This window comes from Phocoena sinus, chromosome 2 (genome assembly GCF_008692025.1).
Source record: "Phocoena sinus isolate mPhoSin1 chromosome 2, mPhoSin1.pri, whole genome shotgun sequence".
Lineage (NCBI taxonomy): Eukaryota > Metazoa > Chordata > Mammalia > Artiodactyla > Phocoenidae > Phocoena > Phocoena sinus.
Genome location: NC_045764.1, coordinates 37081457 through 37100037, shown reverse-complemented (window position 1 = coordinate 37100037; position 18581 = coordinate 37081457). Strand labels below are relative to the sequence as shown.

The window sequence follows — 18581 nt, the reverse complement described above, 5'->3', positions numbered from 1 at the left end:
TACTGAGCATTTTAGGGCATCCTTTGTTCACATACCATGGCAGCAAATAAGGCTGCTGTCAACCACATGCACTTTTCATTTTCAGGCAGATGGGCTTTCATTTTAAGAAGCTAATGAACATAGCTAAAATAAATCCTTGAACACGACCTAATTAGCAGAGCATAACCTGTCCAACCCCCATCATCCTCATGCTGAAGACTTCAAAGGTGCACAAGTTCATGCCTCTGAAATTAAAGTCACTCAACACACATCTCTTCCACAGAAGAATTCAAGGACAGTCACAGCATTTCCCCTGGAGTTTCATTCAGAAAAAAATAAAATTAATTCACCTGAACAGAAAGTCTAGAATCGAGGCCTCACTGTAGGAAAGCACAGAACTAGGAGAGAAGAAAAAAGCATTCAGATTAAAAAAAAGAAGAAGAAGAAGGAAAAAAAAAAAGGAGGGAGCATAGCTGAGCAAGAAAGAATTATCAGCAACAGCCTTAGTGGAAACAACTGTGCTTGCTACCATTCACCTGGCCACCAGCAGAGGGAGCAATTCTTCAGCGAAAAGATAGGACTCAAAGAAATGTATCTCAAGACAGGAAAATCCATCTTCTCTACTTGTTTGAGGTCTGTGTGCCATTCAAACAACACAGGAACTATATAGGAACTAAAAGAGGTATGATTTACTATTTACAAACACTTTCAAAATCTCACAATCAACGGCAAGCTACTGACAAAATCTAGGTTACGGTCCTTAATGAAAGTCTAAGGTCAGGCCTAGTCTTAGAACTTTTTCCTCAAAGGGCTATTATTGGTAGGGCAAGAATGTGCCAGCTTTCAGTCTCACCTTCAGCAGCTCATCTTCACCAGCATCAGGGAACTTCTCATGTAATGAGTCCTTCAGCACTTTGGCAATGAAGCGCATCCCGTAACTGTGGGGTGGACAAAACGTAGTGAGAAGGGCCGGGGAGCAGAAGGCCACTAATTCTGGGCTCAACAGGGGGTCACAGCTGACAGCACTCACGGGATTTTGTCCACAGAGCTGATGATGGCTGACAGGAACTTGTCCGTCACGGCCCGCATGTTCCTGATGGAGTTGTCTAACCGTGTCCTGACTTCTTCATGAGCCAGAGCCTGCGCTGGGGTCACATCATAGGGTAGTTTGCTGGGAAAGCAGAAATTATCCCCATGTATGTTAGACCAACAGCCAGGAACAGCCTGAGGCAAGACTGTGTCTTTCATAAACAGAAAGACCCAGAGAGAGTAGATAATTTTGTTGTGCTCGTAGAGCTGGTAAATGGTGGGGCCAGAATTGGGGCTCAGGTTTTCAACTGTGAATTGGGTGCCTTGAACTATGTGCCAGGCACTTGGGATAAAAGGTATTGGAGACATGAAAGCTTCTCGAGTCTCTCACAGTCTGGTGGAAGAGACACACAAATAAGTATCTGTAAACACACTGCACTACAAAGAAGAAGCTGACCAGAAGTGCTACAGTGCCGCAGAGAAGAGGCTTCGATTCAGACTGGAGGAATCAAGGAAGACTTCCATAAGGAAGGGACATATGAACTCAGGAAAAAGGGAGAAGAAGGGTCTTCTGGGAAGGAAGATCAAATGCAAAGAAAGGGAAGAGGAAGGAGAAATGAGGGTGGAAGAGTAAACAGGGGCCAGATTATGGGGGGCCCTGTATATGATGCTAAGAAGTCTGGACTTTCCTAGAAGCCACAGAGAGCTATTAAGAGACAGATCTGAATTTTGAGGAGGATTGCTCTGATCCACCATGAGAAATGAACTAAAGATGGACAGTCACAGATGAAAGAGCTAGAAGACTAGTGCTACAGCCTGATCAAGAAATGATGAGAGCATGGGACTTCCCTGGTGGTCAGGTGGTTAGGACTCTGTGCTTACACTGCAGGGGGCGTGGGTTCGATCCCTGGTTGGGGAACTAGGATCTTGCATGCCACGTGGCATGGCCCAGCCCCCAAAAATATGATGAGGGCATGAACAAGGATGCAAGCAGTGGGGACCAAGGAGACAGATCTGAGAGATATTAAGGAGACACAATCAATGGGACATGGTGACCCTTTAGGTACTGGTGAGGGAGCTGACAGTTACATATAGGAACTGAAGCCAGAGGAGCTGACGAGATCATTCAGGAGAAGGCCCTGAGTCAGAGAATAGCAGATGTGCTAGAACACTGGGCCTAGGCTTAATCAGGAAGGAAACAAGGACAGGAGGGAGCTGAAAGACAAAAATGAATTGCAGGGGTCCCAGTGTGGTACTTTCAATGAGGTCAAAAAGCAGTAATGATTATCTTGGTGGCCTAAATCCAATCACAAACGTCCTAATAAGAGAGAGGCAGAGGGAGATTTGGTGCACACAGAAGAGGAGGCAATGTGGTGACGGGGGAGGGCAGGCAGAGACTGGAGTGATACAACCACAAGGCCAGGAATGCCAACAGCCACCAGAAGCTGAAGAGGCAGGGAATGGATTTTCCACTAGAGCCTCTGGAGGGAACACAGCCTTGCTGACACCTGATTTCACCCCTTTAATACCAATTTCAGATTTCTGGCCTCCAAAACTGTGAGAAAATAAATTTCTGTTGTTTTAAGCCATCAAGTTTGTGGTAATTCATCCCAGGAGCAATAGGAAACTAATACCAGCAAATAAGGACACAACTCCATTCGTCATATGGTAGCTGAATTACAAACACTGGTAGACTATGAACACAAAGATTCAGCAAAAATTAACAAAAGCATTCTGTCTGAAACAATTGGCTGTATTGAATTTATAACGGCATTTATATTTTGTAAGTTATGTACTTTACATCTTTTATATCAGTAAAATATAACTGTATACGTATACGACATTTTTAAAAAGGTAGCAATGAGCAAAGAGAATGAAAGTGTTAAACTAAATGGGTGTAGTCAGAAAACAGAATATTAAATTTCAAAGATTTTAGAGGTGAACACTGCCAAGAGGGACAACGTCCCAGTTTGCTATGAGTTTCGTGGCTGAAGCTCAAGGATCCGTGATGCTTACATGCTGCATGGGCTCCCACCACATACCACTACACCTCCCAGTTATCCATATTTTAAAAAATGTGTTAAAATCAATTTCCATTTTATGAAAAGCAAAATAAGACACGTTTCTGATAGGCACCTACAAGAAAAAATCTTGAAATACCTACTGGAATTTTGATCTAAAAATGACCAACTCATGGACCGGCAGAGGAAGTATCTTAGTACCCTTGAGCCTGTGTCCGTGGGGCTCCCATCTAGGGATGCCCTGAGCTTCAGTCAAACCTTCCCAGTCAACTACTGCAGTTGGCTGACCATATTCCAGGATTTGGGCCTGGTGCAGGTCAAAACAAAAATGGATTTTCCATCACACCCAGCAACGATCTGACTCTTGGGTGACAGGCTGACACAAAGCAGAGAACCAATCAGGGTTGGTTTCCACACGATTCCCAATAGGGGATAAGCCCTTTGTAGGAGTGAGCAGAATGTTCTGTTCTCTATCCAGGGTAACGTCCCCCTTTGCCTGGTGTCCAGGTACGTGGAAAGCAGCATTACTCAACATGTAGACCATTCTACCAATCAGTCCAAGACAGGATAAGGAGCTTGAGCCAGAATGTAATCAACTTCAGAATGGATACTTCCTTCATTGAGAAAGTCTTGCTATGGAAAAAAATGTCAGCTGAACTAAACAGTGTGTTTAGCGACACTGATGATCTACAGTTACTGGCCCACAGATCAAACTCTGAGTAGCAATCATATGGAGAGCTACTCCTCCCCTGTCCTCACCCAAGCTGGATAAAAATATTTTAAACCTTTTGGCCCTCTGAACTGTATTTTCCCAGCATTTCCCATATTCTACTGACACATTTTTCCTTTGGATGTGTTAACGCTGATGGTGAAAACTACCGCCCTGGCACAGAACTCTCCTGGATTATGTTAATTTAGTTAGTCCAACTCTCAGTATTCCAGGGCAGCTCATCATTCGCCCACACCAGCTCCTCTTCCCTTTAATGAAACACAGTGATCTCACTCAGATCTGTGCGAGTCTTCCCATCCAACTGCATCTCTGCTGGTGCCCAGTGTCCTTCCAGGTCCTAGATTCTCCCAAGCTCCTTCCACCTGACAGCATCCAGACATGAAGACTCTGCACCTAGCTCTTAGCAAAGCTGGCCCCACTGTACCCTTCAGGCCTCCACCATGTGATGGTTCACCTTCTCAGGGAGGCTCTCCCTAACCCCTCTAAGTTAGCTCCCTTTTGAATTCTCCATTACAGTTCCCTACAAAACATCACGAAACTCCCCTCAGTTTGCAACTTTATTTCTATGTACCTGTGTGTCATCTCTCCCACGCAATAAACTATGAACAGAGGGCAGGGAGCATGTCTTCTTCATTCATTATTGTATGTCTCATTCGTTATCGTATTATTGTAGGTGTATCTAACACAGTGTCTGGCACTTAGTAAGTACTCAGTAAATACTTGCTAAATAAGTGAATAAATTACCAAGTCAACTACTTAAAGAAGGGGTTTCTAAGGAAAACCTATTTAAGCAATTACTAATTTATAAATCAAAGAAATGTTAACTGCTTAAAAAAGAGAGAGAGAAAATAATAAAAACATGAAAGAAAAGGTGTTGTGGTTACCATACCTTGCCTCTCCTGTCTGAGACTCCATCTGATTAACCCAAGATTTGTAAATATCCACAGGGTCAGTTTTGATATTGAGAGATTTGTCATCCATAATCTCCTTAACCACCGGGGCCAAGATCTGTCTCAGCGCATTCTGGCCCCTGGCCCCACGGTTGAAACTTACAACCATCTTAATAACTGTAGGATTTCCTGTCACGATTTCTTGAATCTGATCTACTTTTGACCTATAAAACATAAATACAAATTCAATTCAAACTAATCACAAATCTACCAACCTAAAGATCCTTCCTACTTAAAGATCCCATCTCCTAAAAACAGAAATATGATAGTTGGAAGGAAAGGGTTATAAGCTCTTTCTCTAGAAACACTCCCCAACACTCATCTGAATACCGCACCTTCCTGTTGTTGTTGCAAACTCAATCATAGGAACATGATCAGGTCCTTCATTAGCTAAAGATGTGAAATCTTCACGTTTGGACCAGCTTTTAAAAAATTCTATCTTAATACAGAATATTCCTAAAACTAATTTAGCAAATCTCTATCACCTCCCCAGAAACAGCGACACTTTATATTAGTGTTTACTATATTAGCTTATAATTAGCATATTAGTTTATATTGTGTATATATTATTAGTTCATATTGGTATACAGTATATATATAATTAATATATAATTAATTTGTATTTTCAGTATAATTAGTTTGTGTGAGTGCATAATCTATATTATTACATTATAAAAGGTAAATGCTTCTTTAGAGTAAGTATCTCACACATGTCACAGTATTGAGAAAAGGCACAGGCAGGCCTGAATCTCAAACTATGAGCACCTATGACGGTGGGGAGGGGTCCCATGTATGCCCTGCAGAAATCTGTCCGTACTTGATTTCCTCCTGCAGTGCTGTCTTAAACAGCCGCAGGAGCAGGTACTCCTCTCGCTGGTTGGATGCATAGTTGTAGAGTGTGAAGATTACAGAGTCCATGAATTTGGTAGACTTGTTCTGGGGCATCTGAAAAATCAGCTTCGCCAGATAGGTGGGGTTGGTCTGAAACGAAAGCAAGGGATAAGTAATTTCTAGATGACATGAAGGCTGGCACAAATATTCAAGATTTTTCAGCTTGAAGGATTAGAAAGTACCTGAGTAATAAAGAAAAATAAGATAGCCCTTTGCTCATCTCTCAGTGGAAATCAGAAGGACTTTCACAGAGATCTATGCATAAGCTTTTCTTGAGAAAAGTAAATTAACTAAATTTTACAATACTAATTCCAGGAGCCACTCACCTGCAGTAAATAAAACAGGTGTTGATATGCTTCCAACTTCTCTCTCTTCTCCTTGCTCAAAGCCTTGAGACCTCCCTTCTGTTTATTTAACATCATCATATCAGACAACTGTTCCTTATTTTTTTTGGTAAGTTTTTTACTGTGGGAAACCACGTCCTATAAACAAACACATATACATAAATCAAAAAGCTTTCAAAGATGAAACTCTGGGCATTATGGAAAGGTCTTTTAGCACCTAAAAACTTTCATAAAGGTCTACTGTACTGGCAGATCCCCTAAATATTTTAGAATCACTACACTGTACCTTATTTTCAGTACATCAATCAAATCCATTCCTACTTCCATCTTCCTATAAAGAACCTCATCTATAAAAATGTCCATTGATTCAGGAAACCAACTTCTAGGAATCTATCTTACAAAGTCTTAAACACAATAAAAGCTACATATACATTGAAACATTAACTGCAGTGTTATTCCGTAATAATAAAAGTTGAAAATGTCAAATAGTCTAGAAAAAAAGAGGTAACTCAGATTATTTCCTGATAAATTATTACACTGCCACTAAAAATAATATTTATGATGACTTAACATATGGAAAGTATCTTATCCTCTATATTAAATTAAAATGTAGGATATAAAATGATTGTTAGGGTAGTGGAATTATGGGATGGTTTTTATCTACTTTTCTCTATTTAAAATTTTGTGATTAAATCACTTGATTTCTTATTTAGCTTAAAAAAAAAAAATGTATGGCGTTCGCTGAGAAGAAAGCCAGCCTCCTAATCCCTCCCTGCAAGTCTCCTAGGGAGAGACAGGGGTACCAAGCAGGACAATGTACCCCAAGGCCCTTACTGGCACTGGACCATACCTGTAGTGTAATTTTGTTTTTCACTAGCAGTCCAATTTTGATATCCATGAGATTGAGGTCATTCTCCAGCTGCTGGTTAGAACGGATGAGGGTAATGACCTCTTCCCTCATCTTCATAAGATCAAGCTCCTCCTGAAAATCCTGGTCACTTTGGTCAAGCAGGTGGACAAATTTTCGGACCACAACCATAGGGGGATCCTCAGCATTGACTGACAGAAAGAAAGCATGTGTCAGACGAGGAATGGAAGCGTCAATAAAATGGAAAACATCAGCACTGTCTTAAAAAAAAAAAAAAAAGCTCTATTCACACATAAGGTATTTGTTTATTTTTGAGATGTGCAAAGACAACCACCAAGTGCAGTCTTCCCAGTCATGCTATTGCTATGTTGTTATGTGGAAGGCGAATACAGCAAGTCACAGGTGAGCAATGGGGCTTAAGTCACAAACAGCACCCTGCCCCCCCAAGCCTCGCCTGCAGGACAAGAAAAGAGATCCGTGGAGAATACTCAGAACCTGACGGCTCTCAACCACTGCCTCAACTGTCCTCTGCTGAGCCACAGTTACTCACTGAGAGTCTTGTAGTCATCACGAGCTTTGTTTGCCCGAATAAAAGCCTGGATTTTGATAATGTCATTCATCTAAGAAACAAAAAAAAGAAATTCCTTTGTTGTTCTGTCCACCACAAACACAGCAAAACTAACTCTACTGGTCCTTGTTACCCAAGGGTACTCACATGGTCTCGGAAATACTGTAGGCGATCTCTGTAGCGCTTTCTAGCTTGATGCATCCTTGCCAAGGACTGAATCTGTGGAAAAGGAAAAGGCGGTCCTGGAAATTAGAAGAGCCCTTCATCTCCACACATATCATGCTCACGTCCCACGTTGAGAAACCCTGCCTGGGCTACACACCTTTATAACTTCATCTTTATGGGAGCGCAGGTAAGCTAAGCGGTCCTGATACGCCTTCTTCTGCTTGTATCCTCGCCACTGCGACTGAAACCATCAAACATTACATGCGACACATTATTTCCCAAGGGTCAGAGGAAGTTAAAAGATTCTGTCTTGAGATACCATCCAAGTGCAATTCATGATGCAGCTTTAAAAAGGATCACGTCCACCAGTGACAGGGGAAGGGGGGCCTGGGCTGTACCTCCACCAGGAGAGCACACTGGCTAACTTCCACCTCCCTGATGTGAGCACAGCACTTCACACCTTAAAGTGCATCTGCACAGATGCTCTCATAGGCTCCTTACAACAAATCAGGTGAGGAAGGTAAGATAAATATTAGTATCCCCATTTATAGATGAGGACACAAACTTAGAGAAGAGGTTTACCACTACCTGGCAGTGCTGGAGCCATAATTCCTAACCCAGAATTGTTTCTGTGACATTGTGCTTCCCTGTCATTGAAGCAAAATCGCAGTTGCTTCTCTCAATATTCAAATCTGACACAAAGGAACAGTCTTAGAAGACAATGAGGTGCCCAAGAAGAACTGCCACTGAGCTGGACAACTCACCACACTAAACAGCAATGAGCACACATTGATTCCAATGGTAGGAGCGGAAGTGCTTGTCAGAAGGACAAGACTAAGAGGTCAGAAGACAGAGGACATACTCAGACATTCGATCGTAGGAGCTGACTTTTTATTACCCCTGCTCTAGAAGCCCACTTGCTGTCTGCATAATAGGCTCTGAAATACCTGAATGCAGGTGATGGCAGGGATTTGTTTCTTTAGGAAATTCATCCTGGATCGGAATTCCTGCCGAACTAAGTATCCCCTGAAGCAAGCCTGCAGCTTGGTGATCAAGCCTTCGTTGGCCAGCCAAAGCTGTTCTCGGTTATACGCAGCAGTCACCCCAGAGATGGAACTCTGAAAAAGCAATGGTCACGTGAGAAGACAAACACAGGTGAGAATGGACACAAATTTTTACACAGTATCACACAAACTAATGCTTAAGGCTTTCCAAGGCTATACTAGATCTTTAGCCAAGAAATGGGAATGCAGACTTCAGATCTATTTTTCAAGGCCAAGTTGTCCTCACATCCCCCCAAAAAGTCATAAACAAAAACTTCACCTTCTTTTACTTCACCTACCTAACACTGGCTGTGCCAGGAAGTGTGCTTGCTGATCTGGGGTCATTGCTGACAAGAAGACAGAGTAACAGGTGACAACACCAAGGCCCAGATCCCCTGGAATGACACAGAGGAGGGCCCTGCAAGGGAGTGGACAGACTACAAATCGTCTTGAGAAGTAGCCTAGAGTGTTTGAACTGTTACTACAAGCACTGGAGAACCAGAAAACTTGCAAACAGGAATAAAGCCATCAGATTTATTTTTAGAAAAGCAGCACTGTTAGCAGAGTAGCTGACAGATTAGCCTGAGTGGGTGAATTAGGATGCTGTTTTCGTATAATCCAAGTGGGAGAGGACCTGGCTTGAATGAGGGCAGGAGTGGTGAGAATGGTTAGTGAGAACACCTGGTTACCCACCTAATATCCATGGTATATGGATATACCATGGATCTCCCCGTCCTTGGTATCAGAGCCTTGAATTTTGTTTTTCCTGGGCAACAACGTGTGCAGTTAAAGACTGCACTAAATTCTGGAAAGCACTGATCTAGGTTACATATTAGAATAATCCAAAAAATGAGAGGAGGTGGAGTACACGGTCTGCAAGGAACTGGGAGAGAATAAAATCAAGAGACAAGATAAATGATAAGTTTGGGAAAAAAGACTTTTCTTTTGGGAAAAGAAAATGATGAAGGATTCAGTGAAAATCCAGATTCACTGAAAGGGAGGAAAGTGGAGAGTGGGAGAACCAATTTGATGGTCACTGTTTTTTGTTTTGTTTTGTTTTCAGGGAGGTAGGAGGTTAGGTAACATGCTGAAGTGAGGTAACATCACTCCTCTGTTTAAAATTCTTAGGTCCAGGAGCCTGACTCCAGACTATACTACAAAGCAACAGTAATCAAGACAGTATGGTACTGGCACAAAAACAGAAATATAGAACAATGGGATAGAGGATAGAAAGCCCAGAGATAAACCCACACACCTATGGTCACCTTATCTTTGATAAAGGAGGCAAGAATATACAGTGGAGAAAAGACAGCCTCTTCAATAAGTGGTGCTGGGAAAACTGGAAAGCTACATGTAAAAGTATGAAATTAGAACACTCCCTAACGCCAATACACAAAAATAAACTCAAAATGGATTAAAGACCTAAATGTAAGGCCAGACACTATCAAACTCTTAGAGGAAAACATAGGCAGAACACTCTATGACATAAATCACAGCAAGATCCTTTTTGACCCACCTCCTAGAGAAATGGAAATAAAAACAAAACTAAACAAATGGGACCTAATGAAACTTAAAAGGTTTTGCACAGCAAAGGAAACCATAAACAAGACCAAAAGAAAACCCTCAGAATGGGAGAAAATATTTGCAAATGAAGCAACTGACAAAGGATTAATCTCCAAAATTTACAAGCAGCTCATGCAGCTCAATAACAGAAAAAAAACAATCCAATCCAAAAATGGGCAGAAGACCTAAATAGACATTTCTCCAAAGAAGATATACAGATTGCCAACAAACACATGAAAGAATGTTCAACATCATTAGAGAAATGCAAATCAAAACTACAATGAGATATCATCTCACACCAGTCAGAATGGTCATCATCAAAAAATCTAGAAACAATAAATGCTGGAGAGGGTGTGGAGAAAAGGGAACACTCTTGCACTGCTGGTGGGAATGTAAATTGATAAAGCCACCAGGAGGTTCCTTAAAAAACTAAAAACAGAACTACCATACGACCCAGCAATCCCACTACGGGGCATACACCCTGAGAAAACCATAATTCAAAAAGAGTCATGTACCAAAATGTTCACTGCAGCTCTATTTACAATGGCCAGGACATGGAAGTAACCTAAGTGTCCATCAACAGATGGATGGATAAAGATGTGGCACGGGCTTCCCTGGTGGCGCAGTGGTTGAGAGTCCACCTGCCAATGCAGGGGACACAGGTTCGTGCCCTGGGTCTGGGAAGATCCCACATGCCGTGGAGCGGCTAGGCCCGTGAGCCATGGCTGCTGAGCCTGCACGTCCGGAGCCTGTGCTCTGCAACAGGAGAGGCCACAACAGTGACAGGCCCGCGTACCGCAAGAAAAAAAAAAAAAAAGATGTGGCACATATATACAATGGAATATTACTCAGCCATAAAAAGAAACGAAATTGAGTTATTTGTAGTGAGGTGGATGGACCTAGAGTCTGTCATACAGAGTGAAGTAAGTCAGAAAGAGGAAAACAAATACCATATGCTAACACATATATATGGAATCTAAGACAAAAAAAAAGATCATGAAGAACCTAGGGGTAAGACGGGAATAAAGACACAGACCTACTAGAGAATGGACTTGAGGATATGGGGAGGGGGAAGGGTAAGCTGTGACAAAGTGAGAGAGTGGCATGGACATATATACCCTACCAAACGTAAAATAGATAGCTAGTGGGAAGTAGCCACATAGCACAGGGAGATCAGCTAGGTGGTTTGTGACCACCTAGAGGGGTGGGATAGGGAGGGTGGGAGGGAGGGAGACGCAAGAGGGAAGAGATATTGGAACATATGTATATGTATAACTGATTCACTTTGTTATAAAGCAGAAACTAACACACCATTGTAAAGCAATTATACTCCAATAAAGATGTAAAAAAAAAAAAAAATTCTTAGACCCAGGGCTTTCCTGGTGGCGCAGGCAGTGGTTAAGAATCTGCCTGCCAATGCAGGGGACACGGGTTTGAGCCCTAGTCTGGGAAGATCCCACATGCTGTTGGAGCAACTAAGCCTGTACGTCACAACTACTGAGGCTGTGCTCTAGAGCCTGTGAGCCACAACTACTGAGCCCACGTGCCTAGAGGCCACGCTCCACAAGAGAAGCCACCGCACTGCAACGAAGAGTAGCCCCCGCTCACTGCAACTGGAAAAAGCCTGCGCACAGCAATGAGGACCCAATGCAGCCAAAAATAAATAAATAAAATAAATTTATTTTTAAAAAAAATCTTAGGTCCATACACAAAACACTAAGCAGGACTGTCTCTGTGGAGGTTAGTTAGATTCTCAAAGGTGTACACGACCCAAAAAGAGTTAAAAATCACTCTGCTGGAAGATCACCCTGGCCTCCTTCAAGTGGCCTGTCGGGTCCTTGCCTCTCTTCTCTGCCTCCTCCACTTCGCATGCCAGTCAAAGGACCACTCGTCCTCCCTGAAATGGCCCATGTTCCTCCAGTCCTTGATGTCCTTCCCCACACTGTCCTTTCTGTCCAGAATAGACTTCCCTCTGTTTCTCATCTGCTAAAATGTTATCTATGCTGTCTTTCTCCAGGATAGAATTAACTGCTTCCTTAACATTTCCTCTATTTTACTGTTATTAGAGCATCTATTTCTCTCTGTCTTACATTGCAGTACTCAGTTCTGTGCCTGCTATTTTTACCACGATATTGTTAATAACTGGAAAGTAGAGACTCTGATACATCTTTATAGCCCCTCAACGCCCAACAGAGAGAGAGTTCAATGAGCTTAGTTAAATTTAATCACCTGTGAAACCATTAGCAGTGAAGATGAAACACTGGGAAGGTACGAGACTATAATTTCCCTCAGAGGAGAACTTTAATAAACACAAGATAGAAACTCATTCCTCTGATAGGTGAGTTCTGAAGAAAGGGACTATTTCAGTTTTTACATATGTGAACATTCCATTTTTTTCTATACAGGATTTGGGAATAACTGCCCAATGGAAGTAGATAACGTTTTTAAAAGTCCTTTACTGTCCCTTCTCTCTAGGAATCTTTGTGTGTATTAATCATGTGTCTAATCATGACCCACAGGAGCCTACTGAACAACTTCCCTCAATATATTTCCCTCTCCTTTCATGTACATTAGACAACTCCAGTTTGATAACCACGAGCTTAGCACCAGGTAACGTTGGAAGTGCTCAACAGCCTGTCAAGGACAAAGTAAGAGGCCATTACATACAAGGACTGCAAACTTAGTACCTCACCTTAAAAACTAACAGTGGGCATAAGGTAAGTACACACACGACTGAAACAAATCCAAGTTGGTTAAATTCTAAATGAATACAAAGGCTATGGGGGGGGGACTTGAAATGAAGATGGAGAGGGGAAGGAAAAGGAATTTTAATAAGAGTTGTAGAGGAGGTGACACTTTGAGATGGGTGTGCCTGGAAAGATAAAATTTTGACAGATGTAGATGGCAGGGGAGGGACATCTCACGACAGCAGGAACTTTGTTTCGTTCATGACTATATCTCCAGTGTTTAGAAGAGGGTCTGGTACATATAGGAGGTATTCAGGAACTGCTGAATGAGGAAATTCTAGTAAGAGTGAACAGCATAAGCAAAGACACGGGATGAGAAAGAAGCACTTTAAAAGCTGCTATAAGAAAAAATGCTAACTTTATGTGAAAGTGCAGGTTATATTCTAACATAGTACAGTTGGAATCTGTGGAATAGTCAGAAAAGAGATTAAAAATGTACACTGGGAAAGAGTAAGAGTAGTTGCATTTAATGAGAAGTCAGAGCAACTTTTTTTGTTCTCTGCTGGATCATCCAGTTTTCTTTAAAAAGCACACAATTCATCTGACTTAAGTCTATAATCCAGATGTTTTACTAATTTAGGCCTTAAGCACTCCCACTGGAAAAATTACTCCAAAGTAGTTTGTTATTAGCCTTAATTTTAGTCTAGGGCTTCTGACCACATGCCCTGTTCCTCCTAAGTAATATTACCTCTAAAATACAGGTACTTTCCCTCAGCTTCTTCTTTTGTAAAGAAATGAGACCTACCTGGATCTCCTCCCGAGAAAGCTGCATAGAATTTTGCACAAAGTCTGGGGGTTCATCCCATCCTCCTTCCAGCGTCTTCAGATTGTGGTAATAATAATAGCCACCTTTTACCCAGTGCTTCACCCACTTGCTGTTATAATCTCCTGGCAGAAAATAAAGGAAAGATGAAAGAAACCCAGAGCCACACTCCCCACATTCACATGTCTGATACCACAGGATTGTTGTGGTAAGGGTTAACAAGCTGAATGCAGACCATTCCAAAACCTGTCCCTGGGTCTATGAGAGTAAAGAGCAATCCTAAGTCCCTCTTAAATTATGACTTTGGGGCTTCCCTGGTGGTGCAGTGGTTGAGAGTCCGCCTGCCGATGCAGGGGACACGGGTTCGTGCCCCGGTCTGGGAGGATCCCACATGCCGCGGAGCGGCTGGGCCCGTGAGCCATGGCTGCTGAGCCTGCGCGTCCAGAGCCTGTGCTCTGCAACAGGAGAGGCCACAGCAGTGAGAGGCCCGCGTACCACAAAAAAAAAAATAATTAATAAATAAATAAACTATGACTTTGTAATGTCTCATTTAGCTCATTCATATCCACAGTATAAAAAGAAAACACCTATGAAGTCCAAATGGGGAAATCAACCTTGACTGCCTCTGTTCCTTCCAAAGCCTATACCTAAGTAAGACCTTGTGCGTCAGAAAACTATTGTGATAAAAGACTTACAGCCATTCAGCCTCTCTAGTTAATTTTAAAAACAGGGCCATGAAACGGGATGAAAAATCGTATCTTTATTCCCCTCTTTTTGCAGATAAAACTTTTAAATATCCACAGGCTTAGGTAATCAGAACTACTAACACCCTATGAAAGATAAACGTTTTCAGAAAACTGACCTTTTTATTAACATAGCCACCCTCAAGGGGAAGAAAAAGAATATTTTCAAAAATAGGAATATTATCTCCTTGGGTCTTTAAAATAAGCCTAATACTGTACTTCTGAAGTACCTTTCCCTATAGCTTGTCCCTTTGCTCTACATCTGCCCTGTGATATTTTCATGTTCTTACTTTCAGGGCACATATTTATTTACCCAAACTCACCTGCTGCCAGTTTTTTCTTTTTGGCTTCAGCAAGGTCACTCTGGTAAGTTTCACCACATTCGGGGATGACGCCATACAAGCCGACATCAGGGGAACGAAGGGCACTCAGTGTTTTTCCTACATTGCCTTTCTCCACTGCTTCATTAATGGCAAAGATTCCTAAGGCAACTATCCCAGAAGAGAATTGTTACTGGAATAGTTTAGAAGGTGTCTAGATTCACCTACTAGCAAACTGTTCCCCCTACATCTTTCTATCTTGGTCAAGCTGAGTTCTAAGATACGGAGCACCTCGCCACCCGCACTTTCCACCAGAGTAGAAATAAAACAACTGATACATACACTTCTGTGCTTCTTGGGTGTCTTTGTTGGACTGCCAGATTCCACCTTGAATTTCATCCAACCATAACACAGCTGACTCATCCTGGGTTTCCTACAAACCATTAAAAGCAAAACAATACTACAGTCATCAAATCAGGGTACATGTCATGATGGCGGCTTCTGAGACTCAATTAGAGATAGAGGAAGAAGTTTCCAACATACAAGACACATGGAATAGTAAACTGGAAGAAGCCGGGCACCAAAAAACTGGTAAAGGGTTACAAGAGAAATATCACAGATGTAGGTGATGGATATAAGAAGATGGATTCAAGTTGTTCAGGAGGACAAGAGCTGCTAGAAGGGGCAAAACGTCCCAACTGGGAAGGGGCGTAGGGACTTAAATACTGTGACAAGCACCATGACATGAAGTACTTTTTAGAAAGCCTCCTTTGCCAACAATATTCAGAAGGAGTTAATATTCTCTATGACTACTGTTTTTAGGACTATCAAGACGTTATCACATGTGAAGCCAGGAGTCACTATAGGCAATTTAATCTTATCACCAGCTTATATTCTAAAACTTGAAAGTTATATCAGTTGTTGGAAACTTAAAAACACATTTTCACACAGAAACATAATAAATGGTGATTAGTTTTCTCAGCATGGCCAACAAAAGCCTCTCTAGTCCATAGTGTAGTTTGAGCTGAATACTAGGGACAGAGGTGAAATAGAAGTGGAGTCTTTTTCTCCTTCTAGACAAGGCACCTCAGGTTTTAAAGTGTCCAGGTTGAGAGTCATGTCTGAGGCAATCCTGACAGACCCAACAAAAGTAACTGTTCCTGAGGCTTGAGCTAATAGCAATTGGGATAAATAGTAGCTCAAAAATCCATCGAGACTACTTGATGTAAATATAATTTGCCAAGGCACCAATGAGGCGGCTGGGATCAGTAACTATAACTGTGTTGCCAGGTGAGGCAGGGTCTGGGCTGTGGGGCAATATGGAAAGTTTCACTGCCTTCTGCAGGCCCAGCAGTTGAAGTGCAAAACCTTAGAGGAGGCTTGGTTTTCCTCCTGCGTTACTGGGGAGAGATACACAATATTTCACTCAGCAGAGCCAAGCAGTCACAAACCCCCGCAATTTATAAAGTGCCTTGGAGACAGGGTAAGGCCAAAGGAAGGCATCTGAAATCGAAAGATGTCTCTGTATTTCAGAGTTTTAGAAAGATCATTTAACTTACAATCATAAGAGGCACCATCCCAATTTAAGAAGCTTATAGTCTTGGGAAAGGAAAAGAGTAATCCGATAAATAGAATGCAAGAACAAGTCACCTAATAGCTGCAGAACTTAGCACTTTTCTACCACTGGTCAGCTTCTGTTACTGAAAATAGAAAATGGCCACACACAATTTCCTAGAGTCATACGAATAAATACTGGCAATGCTAAGCAATAGTTTCAATACGAGACGATACAATGAGTCAGCAACAACTTAAACTGAGAAGTCATAAGCTAGACGGCTGAAGGTGCAGTCTCCAAGAGAAATGGCATAAAAACCCTTGCACCCCCAAAGCAAGTATTTCCACAGAACCAGGCCACTTCTGGCTCAGTTTTAGGCTAATGCACGCGTCAGACGGCTCTGAGCAGAGTCTACTGTAAGCAAAGCTTGGGGGCTTGGCACAACCTTCCTTGCATCCAGAGAAAGGTGCAGCTTATCATGATTTCTGACCATTCAGAGTTCTGTCTTCTCTGCCCTGGACAGACTAAAGCAGAAGGATTAAAGCAAACACTTCCATACATACTCCCCCCTAAGAAACAAGGTACAGAGCTGTGGTGTGAGATGAGGAAAAAAAAACAACAACAATGGAGCAGTACATCAGGGGAAAATGATATATAGAAATACCCCTCACCAGACTGAAGGAGGCAAGATCGGTGACATACACCTGCTCATCCCAGTGTGAGGAAAGAACAGGCTCTCTCTGCTCCAATTAGATCGAATAAGATGACAAAACCCAACATCCTCCTGTTAAAGTTTGCTCTAAAGATTAACTCAAATCACTCAGTAGAGAGTTAAAACCCTGAACGACATATTGTGGAGACTACTGAGATAAAATAGATTTAATGTGAAAATGCTATATACTGAAATAACATCCCCTAACAACTCTGACTGACACTTAGAAGCACACTGACTGCATTTTAGAAGAGGTAAAGAGATAGGGACCAGAGATAAGAACCAAACGAGTGGGCAATGACTAGAGGTAAAAGAGGTGGAGAAGCCACAAGATATGGCGAAAAGAAAGGGAAAAGAGATGAAAGAATGGCTACCATACATATATGTGTGTATACATTCGGAAAGCACAAACACACACACTTGCAAAGGGCACTTCTCACCCCTTAAAACCTCCTTAAAAGTCTCTCCTATTATATGTGGCATGGATGCCTGTGTCATGATTGATAAAATATTACACATATGTATTGATAATATATATGTAACATATTATAGATACATATATGTGTAACATAAATATGTTTTATCGCTCACCACATATGTAAACTATGCTATATATACATATAAACCACTCCATACCTACCATATACACATGTAAACACACACACATGAATCTATACAACATATTTATCAACACAAGCACTGATCAACCAGAGTGGAGCAGAGATCTTATGGCCCCTTGCTGGTTTAGGTGTTAATCCTCCAGTTGCTCATAGCGGAAGTTCAGGGAAAGAGCTAGAACGGGGGGTGGAACACATTTGGGAGGTCTGGGACAGGAGCAATGTACCAAACAAAAGTATTCAATATTCTAACAACTGGTACAGCCATGTCAGTGCACACCAGCTGATTTTTAGCTACAGGCATGTATGCCTGTCTGTGTACACTCAGACTGTGGAGTGGGGGAGGAGAGGCCAGACTTAAAAATCATTCATATTTGTAATTATAAAATGAGTTCCTTGAGACTTCCTGATATCTCTGTCTTGGCATTCAAACAATACTACCCAGTGACCAGTAATCTACTTTTAACAAGTATTCCAAAGGCACTAAATTTAAGTGAAGAGAGAACTGACAATGGTGAAAACAGTAGAGGAAGGACCTCTGAATATCCCCTCCTACATAAAAGCAACAAAAACACTGACAAAAGTCATCAGAATCAACTTTTTCAAAACTATAGAAATGAACCAAAGGCTTGCAGCAATCAGAGAGTTTATTCAAGAACAGTTGACTCTCAGTAAGAACAGTGAGGCCTATGGCACTTAAACTGCCCTATTCCCATTTGTGCTCTGCCCACCCCCCTCCGCCCCCACCCCATAAACACCTACCTCCTTCAAAGCCCTATCTATTCCCACAGAACTGTCATTAGTTGCCATGTTAGGTAGTTCCCTGGAAGACCACAGCTAGGCTGTCTTTATTTGACCTTAGAGCTTGCCCAGTGCAAACAGCCTTTTCTCCAGGGGTATTTGTCCAAAACAGAGGTAACTGCTTCACATCACAGATGCCTGGGGCAGTGGGTAAAAACTTAGGCAAATAATA

The 18581-nt window shown here is 42.0% G+C and overlaps 1 protein-coding gene across 4 annotated transcripts in view; it reads right to left on the bottom strand.

Moving 5' to 3' along the window:
* The window catches only part of IQGAP1 (IQ motif containing GTPase activating protein 1), a 102527-nt gene that overhangs the window by 18181 nt on the left and 65765 nt on the right, over window positions 1-18581 (bottom strand). For all 4 annotated transcript variants that reach the window (XM_032622303.1, XM_032622304.1, XM_032622306.1 and 1 more), the window contains 13 exons: window positions 15067-15157; window positions 14728-14895; window positions 13644-13786; window positions 8493-8663; window positions 7703-7786; window positions 7528-7599; window positions 7363-7432; window positions 6795-7003; window positions 5927-6082; window positions 5527-5690; window positions 4649-4873; window positions 1010-1150; window positions 833-917 (listed from right to left, as the gene is read on the bottom strand). In XM_032622303.1, coding sequence (XP_032478194.1) covers window positions 833-917; window positions 1010-1150; window positions 4649-4873; window positions 5527-5690; window positions 5927-6082; window positions 6795-7003; window positions 7363-7432; window positions 7528-7599; window positions 7703-7786; window positions 8493-8663; window positions 13644-13786; window positions 14728-14895; window positions 15067-15157 — 1779 coding nt within the window. The remainder of the gene's footprint in view (window positions 1-832; window positions 918-1009; window positions 1151-4648; window positions 4874-5526; window positions 5691-5926; window positions 6083-6794; window positions 7004-7362; window positions 7433-7527; window positions 7600-7702; window positions 7787-8492; window positions 8664-13643; window positions 13787-14727; window positions 14896-15066; window positions 15158-18581) is intronic.